Source organism: Rhinichthys klamathensis, unplaced genomic scaffold (genome assembly GCF_029890125.1).
Source record: "Rhinichthys klamathensis goyatoka isolate OS25496 unplaced genomic scaffold, OSU_Roscu_1.1 h1tg000123l_1, whole genome shotgun sequence".
Taxonomy (NCBI): Eukaryota; Metazoa; Chordata; class Actinopteri; order Cypriniformes; family Leuciscidae; genus Rhinichthys; species Rhinichthys klamathensis.
The window spans coordinates 8,672,555-8,686,902 of NW_026606660.1; the positions used below are offsets into that span (position 1 = coordinate 8,672,555).

Sequence of the window (14,348 nt, forward strand, 5' to 3'; positions counted from 1 at the left end):
ACATGGGAACAAATTAGTAATGCTTATTTATTGAATTGTATCTGACCACGTACAAAATAGTTTTTATTTTTAAGCTGTTTTGCTGCTGCATAATATATTAATGTCAAAACAACATGGACAAGTGTTAACAATATATACAATATTCAACATTTGAAGTGGATCAAGAACGGGTATTGTTCAAAGTTATAACTTTGATGTAAGGTTTTGATCCACTTCAAATGTTGACTACTGTATATGAAGTGTAGGCTATATATTTCTCTTTTTTGTTAATGGGACGTTGAAACAACAAAACAAAAAGCTCAATATGAAATCAAAACATATTGAGAAATGATATGCATGCATCAGCATCACAGACGTGAGCATTCATAATAACATATTGAGTAACTTTGTCCTGAAGTGAAATCGTGTGACCCTGCAACGCAATAACATTGATATCCCCTTTACAGGTCATGTTGCACTGCATTAGACAACAAATGTATTGCAAAACAACTGATCACACTGTTTAGGTAACTAAAATACCCATCAAATGTTTATCGATGAATTTCAGCTACTGTTAGAGTAAATCGTGACATATGTATAACCATCCAAAAGCTTTGGAAACACTGCGAACCTGAAGGTCAATGTCTTTTTCCTCTTTATATTGAGAAACAACATTCTAAGAAACTCAAGATTGCACCTCCTCTCTGCTCAAATTCCTCCATCCCTTAAACTCACTGACATTCTGTTTCAACCAGAAGGAACAGCCAATCCAGTTGTCAGTATTTGTGAAATGTTTTTAACAGCATGATGCACATTCTCACATGCTTTGCAGCAGCAAGCTATCAATACTCAGTAGCACAGAATCTACTGGAGAGCAAGGAGAGGTCATTTGTTTATTTTCAGCTCACTTGTCCAGACAGAGATTCAGGGCTTACATGAAAGGCACTTTGTTTCGTACAGTGGTGGACATAAAAGCTCAGACATATAAGTTGGCTACGTAGGCCCAAAATAGATGCATCTTTTAAGATGGCAGTTAAATAAACTTGTGACTTTCTTGCTGTCTGCATGGTGTCTTAATTGAGGGTAGAGATCTACAAATGCATCCTTGTCAAGTTTTGTTTTAATTCTAATTTTATTATATATATATTTTTTGTACAAATTAACTGGTGAACATGATTTCACCACAACATGTTCCTGGATCAACATCTTTGTTGATCCTGGAACAACATTCCAATCAACCAATCAGATTTGAGGGACAAGTTTACAGTTAATGTCAAGTTTAGGCTTAAAACCAGGGTTTAGTGCTTTACATCAGTATTCACCTATCAATTCCCTCTAATTTAATTGATAAGTTATAGGTAGGGTTAGGGATAGGACAACATTTTATTGATCACCTTGTGATATCTAAATAATACACCTGTAACATTCAGTTTTGGTCTCTGTTTAGTTTTCCTGGACTTTTAGGGTATGTTTACACGACAGCGATGTACTAAAAACGCATGCAGGCAACAGCTTTATCAAAGCGATCTCCATTCACACGGATCTGCGAAAACAACTAAAAACGCTGTATTCTGGTGCCAGGCCAGTAGTTGGCGATGTCACTTTGTAAAGAAACACTAGGCGCCTAGACTGAACACGTTACACGCATGCGCATGACATCACCGTTTTCACAAATTCACGTTTTTGTAGTTTACATAGAAACGATAACTGTATCGTTTTCAGGTCCCCGAAACACAGTTGTCCTGTAAACCCATAAAAACCTTCCAGGTTTTAATTGAATACGGTGTCGCGTAAATGGTAAATTTTTTTTACTTCCATTGCTTCTAGGCTTGTTCGTTTGTTGCTATGGTTACTTATAGTTTCATTGATTTGATCCACCTGCTCCTTGTTTAGCTCTTTAGTTACTCTGTGTATTTATAGCCCTCAGTTTGAGTCATTGTTTGTCTGTTTACTTTTAGTTGGTAGTGATTCTCCTGTGTTCACCTGTGCTCAGTGGTGTAAAGTATTTGAGTAAATTTAATTAGTTACTGTATGTAAGTGTCTTTTCGGCTACTTTGTAGTTTTACTAAATATCAAAGATATTTGCAACTTTTACTCTTTGCTTGACTATATTTTTGAATAAGTATGTACTCTTTACTCAATACATTTGTGACAAGTGATGCAATAACTCGTTACATTTTGCATGGTACCTAACTTTTACTGCAGCAGTTTATTTCTGCTACAAAAATGATATTGCCATCTACAGGACATTGGAGGTACTATATCTTTGTGCGTTTTGCCCTTACCCAAACTTGTCAACAAGGCTACTTTACATGAACGTTAGTTCATTAGCTGGTAGTTGCTGAATCACAGGTTATGAGGTGAGGACATGACTGCAGTGGAAACAGTGTCCAGTGCAAGCAGGCTTGGAATATTTAATATTGCTTAACGTTTTATTTCGATTTTAGAAAATAAACTCTTAGGTGTTGAGCACTATAGTGCATCTTTGAGCCTACATTCAGTGCGAGTAAAATACTTTAGTACTGTTCAAATCAGATACTCTAAGACTTTTACTCAATCGTATTGGAATTAATGACTTGTAATGGAGTTGTAAGATTTTACTCGGGTATGGTTTTAGGTACTCTTTGTACCTCTGGCTTTGCTCCTGGATGTTTTTTTTGTTTTGGGTTATTGTTAAATAAAGTGACTGCTGCGTATATATCCTGCCTCAACTATTCTTTCCTTGCTGCAGCCAACTATGACAACACCACCATTCAAACGTTTGGGGTCAGTAAGATGTTTAATATTAATACTTTTGTGCCACAAGGATGCATTCAATTGATCAAAAGGGACAGTAAATGCATTTTATAATGTTACAAAAGATTTTTATTGCAAATAAACATTCTATTCATTAAACTGAACTGGAATAAACTGGAACTGGAATGTTTCTTGAGCAGCATATTATATGATTTCTGAAGGATCATGTGACCCTAAAGACCGGAGTAATGATGCTGAAAATTCAGCTTTGACATCACAGGAATAAATTGCATACATAACAGTTATTTAAAATTGTAATCTTTCACAATATTACTGGGTTTTTTTTACTGTATTTTTGATCAAATAAAAATGCAGCCTTAGTGAGCATGAGACTTCTTTCAAATATATATATATTTTTAATCCTACCAAACACTATCTTGTCAACGATAGTGTAGCTTAAGAGATGTTTGTGCAAGAGTTTATTAATCGAAAGCTGTTTTCTGAAACCGATCAATATTTCAGCCAGGCCAATTAACTGGCTGATATTTGGGCATTTTGAGACGGTTGCATTGATAACCTGTGTGTCAGTTCCAAAACAATAAACATACATAAAGACTATAATATATAGTCTAATTTAATAAACATTTAGTAAAAATAAGTGTTTATTTTGTGTACATCACATTTGCTATCATTAAAATGTAATATATTGGCATATCAGCCGTCAGTCTTTCTTCTCTCTAGATATTGTCTTTGGCCATTGAAAAACCAGTATGAGTTTAACTCTATCCGACCAGATCAGTCATCTGCAATATGAGCCTACATGCACTGAGAACTAGTTTCATAACCATTACTAGAAAGTTCCCAGAGAAGATATCAATGTGGACATGTGTGCATAACTGAACTATAATCAACCGCACAGATGAAGGCCAGCACTTTCCTGAAAGCTTTTATACAGTGGGGGTTTCATGGATTAGATTTGTGACAATCTGACATTGTTTTTTTACTTGTGTGATATTTGAGAGCAGTTTTTTACTGAAACAGAGACCTTCCTTTCATTTGTGCTACTTCATTCAAGAGTGACAAACACTCTTTATAACCGCTGGCCAGCCTGTCCACCAGTGTCCTTTTTGTAGCTCTTTGGAAGCATGTTCAGTTTTGCCATTTGTGGACAACGATGACAAGACACAAAAGCACGCTGGCCATAAATAGCGCTGAGCAGCAGAGGATTGCTCCCTGCCTGCGGCTCAAATTCTCCAAAGGGAAAAGCAGCCACTGGCCTCAAGCCCAGATCTACTGCAAGACCACGCTCATAGAAACCGCTTGGCCTGTGAGAAGTAGTTAAAGGTGGCTGAGCTGTTCATTTAAACTTTATTAAATGCTTTAAGACATGCAGGCTTGGGGCTACCCCAGATATAAGTATCTGATTTTCTCCTAGTGTGTTCAACGCTTTGCTTAGTATACAAGAATCAGAATGCCCCAAAATAATGCAAACTTAACCAAATACTTACAAAAAAATCAATAACTAGAAAAGGAAAGATTGCTTAAAGTATATTTAAAAAGTCTTTAAGTTTGTATTTGGCCTTATGTACTTTCAATTCTTCTGTATCTATACAGCATTAAGGGATGCATGGAATGATCGATTGATGGATGAATGGATGGAACGATAGAATAGTTAGAATGATCGAATAAATGGAGATAGAAAGAATAAACAATCGATAGATCACACAGACAGAACGATGGATGGGTAGAACAATAGATGGGTAGAATGTTAGAATAGATAGATGGAGATAGAACGGATGGATGGATAGAACAATAGACAGAACAATAGTTATATAGATGGAAGGAGATAGATAGATAAATGGATAGAACAATAGATGGATAGAATATTAGAATAGATAGATGGAGATAGAACGGATGGATGGATAGAACAATAGACAGAACAATAGTTATATAGATGGAAGGAGATAGATAGATAGATGGATAGATAAATGGATAGAACAATAGATGGATAGAATGTTAGAATAAATAGATGGAGATAGAACGGGTGGATGGATGGAATGATAGACAAAACAATAGATAGAACAATAGTTCTAAAGATATATAGATAGATGTATAGATAGATATATAGATAGATGGATAGATAAATGAATAGAACAATAGATGGATAGAATATTAGAATAGATAGATGGAGATAGAACAGATGGATGGAATTATGAAGACAAAACAATAGATAGAACAATAGTTATATCTATAGATAGATAGATAGATAGATAGATAGATGGATAGATAAATGGATAGAACAATAGATGGATAGAATGTTAGAATAAATAGATGGAGATAGAACGGGTGGATGGATGGAATGATAGACAAAACAATAGATAGAACAATAGTTCTAAAGATATATAGATAGATGTATAGATAGATATATAGATAGATGGATAGATAAATGAATAGAACAATAGATGGATAGAATATTAGAATAGATAGATGGAGATAGAACAGATGGATGGAATTATGAAGACAAAACAATAGATAGAACAATAGTTATATCGATCGATAGATAGATAGATAGATAGATAGATAGATAGATAGATAGATAGATAGATAGATAGATAGATAGATAGATAGATAGATAGATAGATAGATGGATGGAATAGATGGATGGAGATTAAACAAACATTGGATGGATGGATGGATGGACGAATGGACAGATCGACCAATAGAGAATGGATGGATGGATAGATAGAATGACCAATAGAGGATGGATAGAACGATGAACAGAACAATAGATATAACAATATTCAGATACAGTGATAGAATAGATGGAGATAGAACAAATGATAGATAGATGGATGGATGAATAGACAGAACGATAGTCTTTGCTTAAAAATCTTTACAGGTTATCCGTGACTTTGATAATTAAAATAATAGTTAATAAATATGAATTAATAAAATTCTGCTTATCTTTTCATTAAACAACTCGTTCCATTAGGCAATTCTGATGACTAAACACACACAGGCCAGACATATAGCACAGGTCATTGAGGTGACACTCTAATGAAATCAGACCGTTTAATTGAGCCAAGAAATCCATCCAAGAATTCCGCCACAATATTTTATTTCAAAGTGGCACCTTCCCCGATCTCAAAAACAATGTTTCACTTCAGGCTGCAAATAATGCCATCATTACAGATAATATTGTATTTTCATGTAGTGTTAAAAAAACAAAACATTCCAAGCATCTCGGCCTTCGCGTTCTGTGGTGCATTTGAATCAACAGTTCAAACCCCATCTGTTTATGTCCTTATGCGTAACAGGAATGAAAACTGTGGTAACTTCAATTCCGGGTTGACAGACAGAAATTCCAGACAGAAAGTCCTCCTTCAACTGGTAGTGTAAAACGAAAAGTGCTTTGTTTATCTGCATAAACTTGACGTGTTTGCCATGTCAAATAAGCCAGATTAGGTAGAAGAGTTGAAATAAATAGCTTCAGGCTTGTAAAGTGCTTGTCACTGGTTAATGCATTGCTGTGAGGCATTAACATACAGCATTCTCATATAGTTCTCTGACAGCATAATAGAATACCTCTGAAGATACATGATGAAGATATCAACTGAGTTTGTGCTGGTTAATATATGTGAACATCCGAGCTTTCTACTGTCGTTTGGCAAAACACACAGAGGGAGACAGAACGTTCTTTGGGGACATACAAAAACTAATATGAACTGCAAAATTAAGCTGGCATTCAGCTGGTAGAGTTTTTTTGTTTGTTTTTTGCATATGTTAATGAGATCTCCTTAATGTGAAAAAAAGAAAAGAAAAGAAAAGGGAATAAAGACAAACTAGGACTATTCCTTCAGGATCAAATGATAGAGACAGCTGCTAAGATGAAAGCGTGTGGAATCCAGATGGCACATGGCTGTTGGGTTTACAACGGTCTCCCCTCCAGCGATACGACCACACTTCCTCCCAACTTCTCTGCCAGGGTGGAGCGGTCCTGAATGTCGTCTAAACCATTAACCTGCCATTCGTGTTTGATACCTGAAAAAAGAGGCACGATTGCATAAGATTTCAAAATAAGTATGTATTAATAAAAACATTTTCATTTTAGAAATGACTCTCAGTTATTTTCCCACTGTGGTGTTTTTATTTGAATATTAACTTCTGTGAACGATTCTTCAGTGCAAAAATCTTTCATCAAAATGCAATTACTTGCATAACATGTTTGAGCCAGTGTTGTTGTGTCCAGCTGGTCGGGATTCTCCAGCGCTGTTGCTCAGTGTTTGTAGTTTTCGAAATCAAGCTACAAATGACTTACTTCTTAGTCTATGTATAGTAAACTGGGAAAGAAAGTCATGGCTAAAGGATGTAAAATTGAAAAAAATTTGATTTAGGCATTAGTTTAGTTAAAATTTATATATATATATATATATTTGGTAGGGCTGCAACGATTAGTCGACGTTGTCGACAACGTCGACAATAAAAATTTGTCGACAAATATCTTTGTTGTCGAGTAGTCGTTTGATCTCACGTGACCTAATGTAAGGGCCTGCAATCCCGCGATTTGACCGCTACGGCGCTGTAGCGCTAGAGTGCAGTGCAGCCCTTACAAATGCTATTGCGGTAGAAGAGAAAACAGCGCGAATTATGACAGTGCAAACGAATCCGAACTAGCAAGGTTTAGGTTTGGGAAAGTTTCACAAAACTTTAAATCAAGAATGCTGTCGTGTGCAATTTTCACGGGAGCACAACATGCATGTTGGGGTGCAAGAGGAAACATCCCGGGAAAAGAGGAGCCGGTGAGAAGTGAGTGTTCTCCAGCTGGAGCTTAAGTTAGCCTACTAACCAGCGGCAAATCTCTCTTTATTAGAGAATGCAATACTACTAATAATAGTAATAATATTATCAATAGTAATATAATTACAGTAATGTGATGACTTATTTTGTATAGAATAAAGCTTGATCGAGCTTAGGAGTCAGGGCTGTTTTTATTATTTTAACACTATTAGTATATTAGGTATTTTATCACTTGCCTGTATTTTGTTCAATAATCATGAAGACTTACAAAACGAGATGTTATATCCTTCCTATGATATAGGAAGAATATCATGGCAGTTACTTTATCATACTATAAATTAAAAGGTGAATGAGAACGTCTCTGTCAGCTCAATTGTCATGTAAAAAAAGATTGTAATTTTATAATTATAATAATTGTTTGCAGATTAATATTTTACCATTCTTTGTGTCCTGAAGTAAATGTCCCTTTTTCTGTTTCAGTTCTAAGAAAAGCAGTGGGCCTATTAAACAATGCTTAGAGAGCATTTGTGTGTGATTTGAGTTGGACCGAAATCTGAAAACTTAAAGAGAATGACCTGTTTAGTTGGCTCAAAGTTCATTAAAACAACTATTTCAAAAGCTGAAGTGATTTTCTTTTTTTATATTATAGTTAGAATATGTATAACTCAATGTTTTAACTAATTGGAAAAGCTGAATAATCGTTCCAAACTTACTGATTAGTCTGCGAAATAATCGACGATTAGTCGATTAATCGTTCTAATAATCGTTAGATTAATCGATTATCAAAATAATCGTTTGTTGCAGCCCTAATATTTGGGGTGTAACGGTTCACAAAATTCACGGTTCGGTTCGATACGATACACTTGTGTCACGGTTCGGTTCGGTACGTTTCCGATACAGCAAAAAGAAAGAAATGCCAGAGAAATTTCCTTGATTTATTTTTTTTAATTATATTTTTATTAAAACTAACATCATAAAGTATGATATTTTTTACATTTGAGCAATGATGGAGCTATACTTGACTTTTCTTAGGAGCTTATAAAACAAAACAGCACCTTGGACAAAATGAAATGTAATATTGTAGTAGTTATAAACAAAGGTTTATTTTAGTTCAGATTAACATTTGAGGGCAGCAATTGTATTCATAATGTCAAAATAAAACCGACGTTATGTTACTTGAAAGCATTATAGCCTACTATTCCTGTCAAACTTCCATGGTTACACTTAGTGTTACTACAGTAAACTCATGGTGAATGTTGCTGATCTGTGGACACCGGATAGTTCATTCATGGCACAATGTTTCTTCCTGGTTTCCACGTCAGCGCTGTTTGACCCGTTAATAACGGAGAATTGCGAATGTTTCTCACTAGATCTCGCAGCGATGTTATTACTTAAGTGGCGAATTCAAATGCTTTCTTAAAGTAAAGTGCCCATCTTATGCACACTTCAGAATCCCTCCGGAAGTAGTAGGTCATCCGGGCACATTTTAACTACATTCTATTACTATTCTAACTTTTTTTTATGAGTGCAGTGAATTCAGACATGCTTCTTTTGTCACATACTGTTTTTCGTCTATATAGTAGGGAAGTATGCGGATGCAGCCAATGGTTGCTTGCAGAAGCCAAGTATGCGATTTCATGCGATGCAGTCATTTTACAGTGTCTTTGTTGCTATAGTAATTACTATAAATTAAGCATAATTACATGCAACTAACTCTAAACCACACCCTAACCGTAATCTTAACCCTGACCCTATAGTTATTACAAGTAGTTAATTATTATTACTACTCAGTACTTAAATGTATAATTACACTGTAACACTTGACACCTTAAAATAAAGTGTAACCAAATAATCTGCTAATGTCTATTGCAGATATAGATATTCAAACATCTGAATAACTAGTTGCTGATCCACACAGACAGGATTTGACCGTATTGCAGCCCATAGAAACAGACATTAATGAGGCATCTAAGTGTGTATATATATGGCTGTTACTATATTGCGCATTTCCTGGAAGACTGTATTGCCAATAAGCATGCAGAACTCAGGATCTGTTTTGCAAAGGTGCATTATTAGTGAATATGACAGCACTCACCTGTAAACTTCTTCTTAATGGCATCTTTTGAGCTAGCATATATCATCTTGCTTTTTAACGGCGCACCTTCAGGGGCCCTAAAGTCAAAATAACAATGTTCAATATGCATGCAAACAAAAAATAGAAATTAATTGACTTAGTGTAAGAACTTTTAACAAAGTATTGCAGAGTTCATTAGAAACAAACAGCAAGTTGTAACAGAAGTAAATTACTAACTGACTAAAATACAATTAATAAATTAAAAATATAAAATGACTGTCAACCAATGTTGGATGGTCTGTCTTCAGTGTATTCTATCAAAAAAAAAATTCAATAAGATTCACATATAAAAATGACATAAAATAACCTAATCGCAGTTCGCTTGTTGATCAAGCAAGGTATAAGAGATAACAGTGCTTTTCCAAAGATATAAATTTAACTTAATAAAATCAAAATTCTAAAATTTTAAATAAAAAATTCTAAAACGTTCTAAAAATTTCAAAATGAACTAAATTAAAAAAATGCATAAATAAATGTGTGAATAAATAGATAAATGCATAAATAAATGTGTGAATAAATAGATAAATGCATAAATAAATGTGTGAATAAATAGATGAATGCATAAATAAATGTGTGAATAAATAGATAAATGCATAAATATATACAAAATAAATCTGAAATCTGAATCATTTTTCTAAACTATAACAACCTTTCCAGACAGACTACGTACCAAAATATAAATACCAAGTCTTCTTTCTTAGACTCTTTCGTTTCGTAAGTGGCATCATATAAGCCGTATCTGCAGTCATTAAGAGGCAGGAGCTTGACGAAGCAGGCGTAGGGGTCGTCGACAGATTCTCCAATGTCTCCCACTAAGATCTGCTTGCCCTCCTCTACGATGATCTTCTTCTTGTCGTCGCTGAGGCAGAACAGCACTGCCTTTTTGCGCTTTTTCACCTCGTCTGAGCCCGAGGACTTCCGCACTTTCATGTCATTGAAGACTTTGAGCACTTCATCATTGACTGTGACACCAGAGGCCTGTGATGAGGATGAGACTGGGGTGAATACAGTAAGTTGATTGAGATGAAAAGAGCAATTATACAAGTCTGTAGATCCATACTTGGATGTCAGTAGCAGAATCACCAGCATCATAATACATATCCATAGTAAAAAATAACAACCGGACAATATTAGAAGTAACAAGGCGTCAGATTTGGCATTGACTGATCCAGTGCCGCTCACAAACCCTGACTCACGAGTCACGTACGTGCTGCGCATAGCCAGCTGGTCTGTCACCACAGTTCAAATCTCTCACTCCCGTTCCAAAATGGACTGGAAGGCCAAGTCATAGTGGGGTGCCTGGGCCACGGTACAACTATGAGAGCTCCTCCTGGGACTTATTAAAGACATTTGGATTCATGATCAATGATACTTCACCCTCAAAACAAACGGGGCCCTCGGAAGGTTGAAACGCAGTGCATTAATCCATTCGAGCAAACCAGTGCTTGACGTTTATGAACATCTCTCTCTACACTACCCACATCATGCCATTTTAAGATTTATTCCTTAAAACGTACTGGTAACTAACTTATTACCATGTATTTTTACCTGCTAGCAACTATTCTTATACTGACTTATCTAGTTTTACTGGTAATTATTGAATATAGCACTTATTAGATATTATTAGAGGACTATTAAATATTTTAAAACAAGATATTCGGAAGCAATGCTGATTACTACTATAGATTCAAATAATTATCAGAACTTAAGATACTTGTACTACCTATTCTCCGGTTACTGTTAACTATTCTAATCGCACTGCAATGAAAAAAATGGTTTTCTCAGTATTTGTCTTGTTTTTTTTAGTACAAATATGTAAAACATTCTTAAATCAACATATGCAAAATGGCGTAAGACGTCAAGTCTTGTTTTCTGAAACAATTACCAAAATTAAGTGAGTTTGTTTTTTAAATAAGTAAAATTAATATGAGGTTAAATAAAAATCTGGTAGTGGGGTCAGGTAAATAAACGATTCGAAGCGGAAACAAGATTATTTTTCTTACCTTACTAAGATATTTTTATGATACTAAAAATATTAAGTCTTGTTTCTCAAGCAAATGTATCTTGATTTAAGAATGTTTAGATATTTTACTGTAAAACATAGCATAACTTGCTAGTAATGGCAATTTTTAAGCAGTTATGTGCAATGGAGTTGTGTCAATCAGATATCAAGTAGCTCCTTAGTTCCTACTCCACATTTACTAGTAACTAATTATTATTTTTGTATCTATTTAATATTTAATAAATACTACCAACTATTGTAAAATACAAGTATCTAAAGTACTAGTTCCGCATGCGCAGAGACGCGCTCTGAGCAGCTGGTGTAGACGTCCGACTCTCTCTCTCTCTCTCTCTCTCTCTCTCTCTCTCTCTCTCTCTCTCTCTCTCTCTCTCTCTCTCTCTCTCTCTCTCTCTCTCAAACACACACACACTATGGCCACTAAATCCTATTGAATCATAAGTAGCCTAATTCAATTGTAAGGACACATAATAGTCGTCTCATGGCATGAAACAGCTCATTCAGATCTGATTATACGCGTTTGTGTCCATCAGTATAGTCCCGGTCATTTATTTCTCCAGCGTCCGTGAGTAAAAGTTGGAGAGGCATGCGCTGAGTGATTAAAGCACCGGCTAAAATTAGCTTAAAATGGCTGCCTCTGACTATAGGCCTGATATATAGATTTATAGCTAATTAAAATCGATTTCAGAAACCATAAAATAAACTTGGAGCCGAATAAAGCATTACATTTTTCAGCCGGAGCGCATGCAATCACGGATCCGCTAGAGCGCCACAGCGCCGCAATACAGATCCTGCCAGAGATGAAAACGTGACAGTCGCTGGTCAAAAGTTTGACAGAAAGAGTTTCGAAATAACATTATAACATCTGTTATGAATTAAGAATTGACTACGTGTGTGGAAAAAGCCTGTCCTTACCATGCTGTCCGATGCGATGAATCAATGAACGATTATTTTCTTGGTACTTCTATCTGTGAATGTGAACAGCCGAGACAGTGTCAGTGTGAGTGTGTGAGAGAGAGAGAGAGAGAGAGAGAGAGAGAGAGAGAGACAGACATCACTGCACAGCCGCAGTAAAGGACTGCTCGAGCATATGCACTGTCATTCACTGTCTTTGGGACAGTTGGCAAGAGATATCATAAATGTGAATTACAGCAGTCACTTAAAAATAGCCTAATCAAAAATCAAAAAAATCATAAACGTTACATAATAGAAGTTGTACTCTACACTAGAGCAAAATCTATCAGATGACATTATAGACCAGAATAATTAGAAAAATTTGAATTCACTAGAGATCTTTTCATGACTAAATTACCTCTATTACTGTCAGGTTTTCAATGGCTGCAAACTAGTTGGAGGCACATTAACTGATGGTCTGTTGAAAAAACTTTCAAATAACCTAAAGCAAATTAAAAGTTATACTGGACAATCGTCATTGAAAGTGCACCCAACTGAGGCTTCTGCTCAACGTATACAATTTTGTGCAAAAATGAAAATCGGTGATGAAAACGATTGGTCAAGCCAAATATTAACAAAATTTATTTTACATACAGAAAAAAGAATTACACAGCAGGTAAAATGAATCTTAAGAACCATGAGGGGAAAACTGATTCATCAAGCTTTCTGAGGGAGAAAAACAAAAAAACAAAAAAAACTATGACAATCTTATAAATAAAGCAAGCAAATTATACCCAAATCTAAATAAATAACCAAAAACTGAAAAGGAAAACAACAAAAAGGGATGGTCTGGTTCCTACGTAGTGTTTAAGCAAGCTATAGGGACCACACCGAAATATCTGAGTTTATCTTTACAACTATTTAACTACAAAACAAAAAATTCTATTTTTTCCTTTGACTTAATTTATAGTCACAACAGAGACTCGGTCTGTAAAAAGCTATACAAAATAGTAGTCTACAAATGCAGTTGATGTACAAAAAACCAAAATGCACCATTTTGAAATCAGACAAAAATACACCATGCATTTTGTCCTGAGTTAAATGTGAACGCAAAAAACTTTTCAGAAAACAGTGCAAATATTTTTTTTCTTCACAGCAGTTTCTCCACTTTGCTCCATAGGATTAAGGGCCGATTTACACTCCTGTCACTAGCTGTGAAGATAAATGCCGCTTGATATCCTTCAGCATGCCTTTTTGTTTGCACACTGCACTTTAGCAAATACATTTTCTTGTGTACAAGGGCTAGGTAGAATTTTTATTGAGTCAAACCATCCTGGAATGTTTATGAACATTCCACAAATGCCACAGAACTACATAATTAGACAGCGAATTATGAACGGACTTTCAGTCTTGGCCAGTTGGTGTGTTTGTGTGGAAGACGGGGTTGTGTTTACATCCGTGGCCGTTTCTGTGGAGGGGTCATGCGGTCAGCCAGGCCGAGTCTCCGAAGCTCAGAATGGAAGAAGGCCTGGAGCCGTTGACCGGCTTTTGCTTCATTGGTGGTACGTGGGTTGTACTCCAGACAGTTGGAAAACATGAGCTCCACATCCTCTATATATTCCGCTGTAAGATTAAAAACACAATTAGAAATTACTATCGGCAGTGACTTATGTTGTGCTTGGATATGATTATTAAATGTTAATATAGAGTCTGGGGCTTATGTTGACATGCCATTTACTCAAGTAGACATTTCTGTTGTCAATGTGTACACAAGAACATGGAACCAAC

At 35.5% G+C, this 14,348-nt stretch overlaps 2 protein-coding genes across 9 annotated transcripts in view; both read right to left on the reverse strand.

Moving 5' to 3' along the window:
• Nucleotides 1-6,234: 6,234 nt before the first annotated feature.
• cfl2 (cofilin 2 (muscle)) lies at nt 6,235-12,718 on the reverse strand. Its single transcript, XM_056256114.1, has 4 exons — nt 12,582-12,718; nt 10,317-10,624; nt 9,608-9,684; nt 6,235-6,756 (listed from the first exon to the last, which is right to left on the reverse strand). Exons 1-4 carry the CDS (start codon nt 12,582-12,584, stop codon nt 6,644-6,646), a joined length of 501 nt encoding a protein of 166 aa, XP_056112089.1. The 5' UTR covers nt 12,585-12,718; the 3' UTR covers nt 6,235-6,643.
• Nucleotides 12,719-13,179: 461 nt separating this feature from the next.
• Nucleotides 13,180-14,348, reverse strand: part of baz1a (bromodomain adjacent to zinc finger domain, 1A) — a 34,371-nt gene continuing 33,202 nt past the window's right edge. For all 8 annotated transcript variants that reach the window (XM_056256094.1, XM_056256093.1, XM_056256092.1 and 5 more), the window contains exon 28: nt 13,180-14,183. In XM_056256094.1, the coding sequence (XP_056112069.1) occupies nt 14,011-14,183 (173 nt within the window). In that variant the 3' untranslated portion in view covers nt 13,180-14,010. The remainder of the gene's footprint in view (nt 14,184-14,348) is intronic.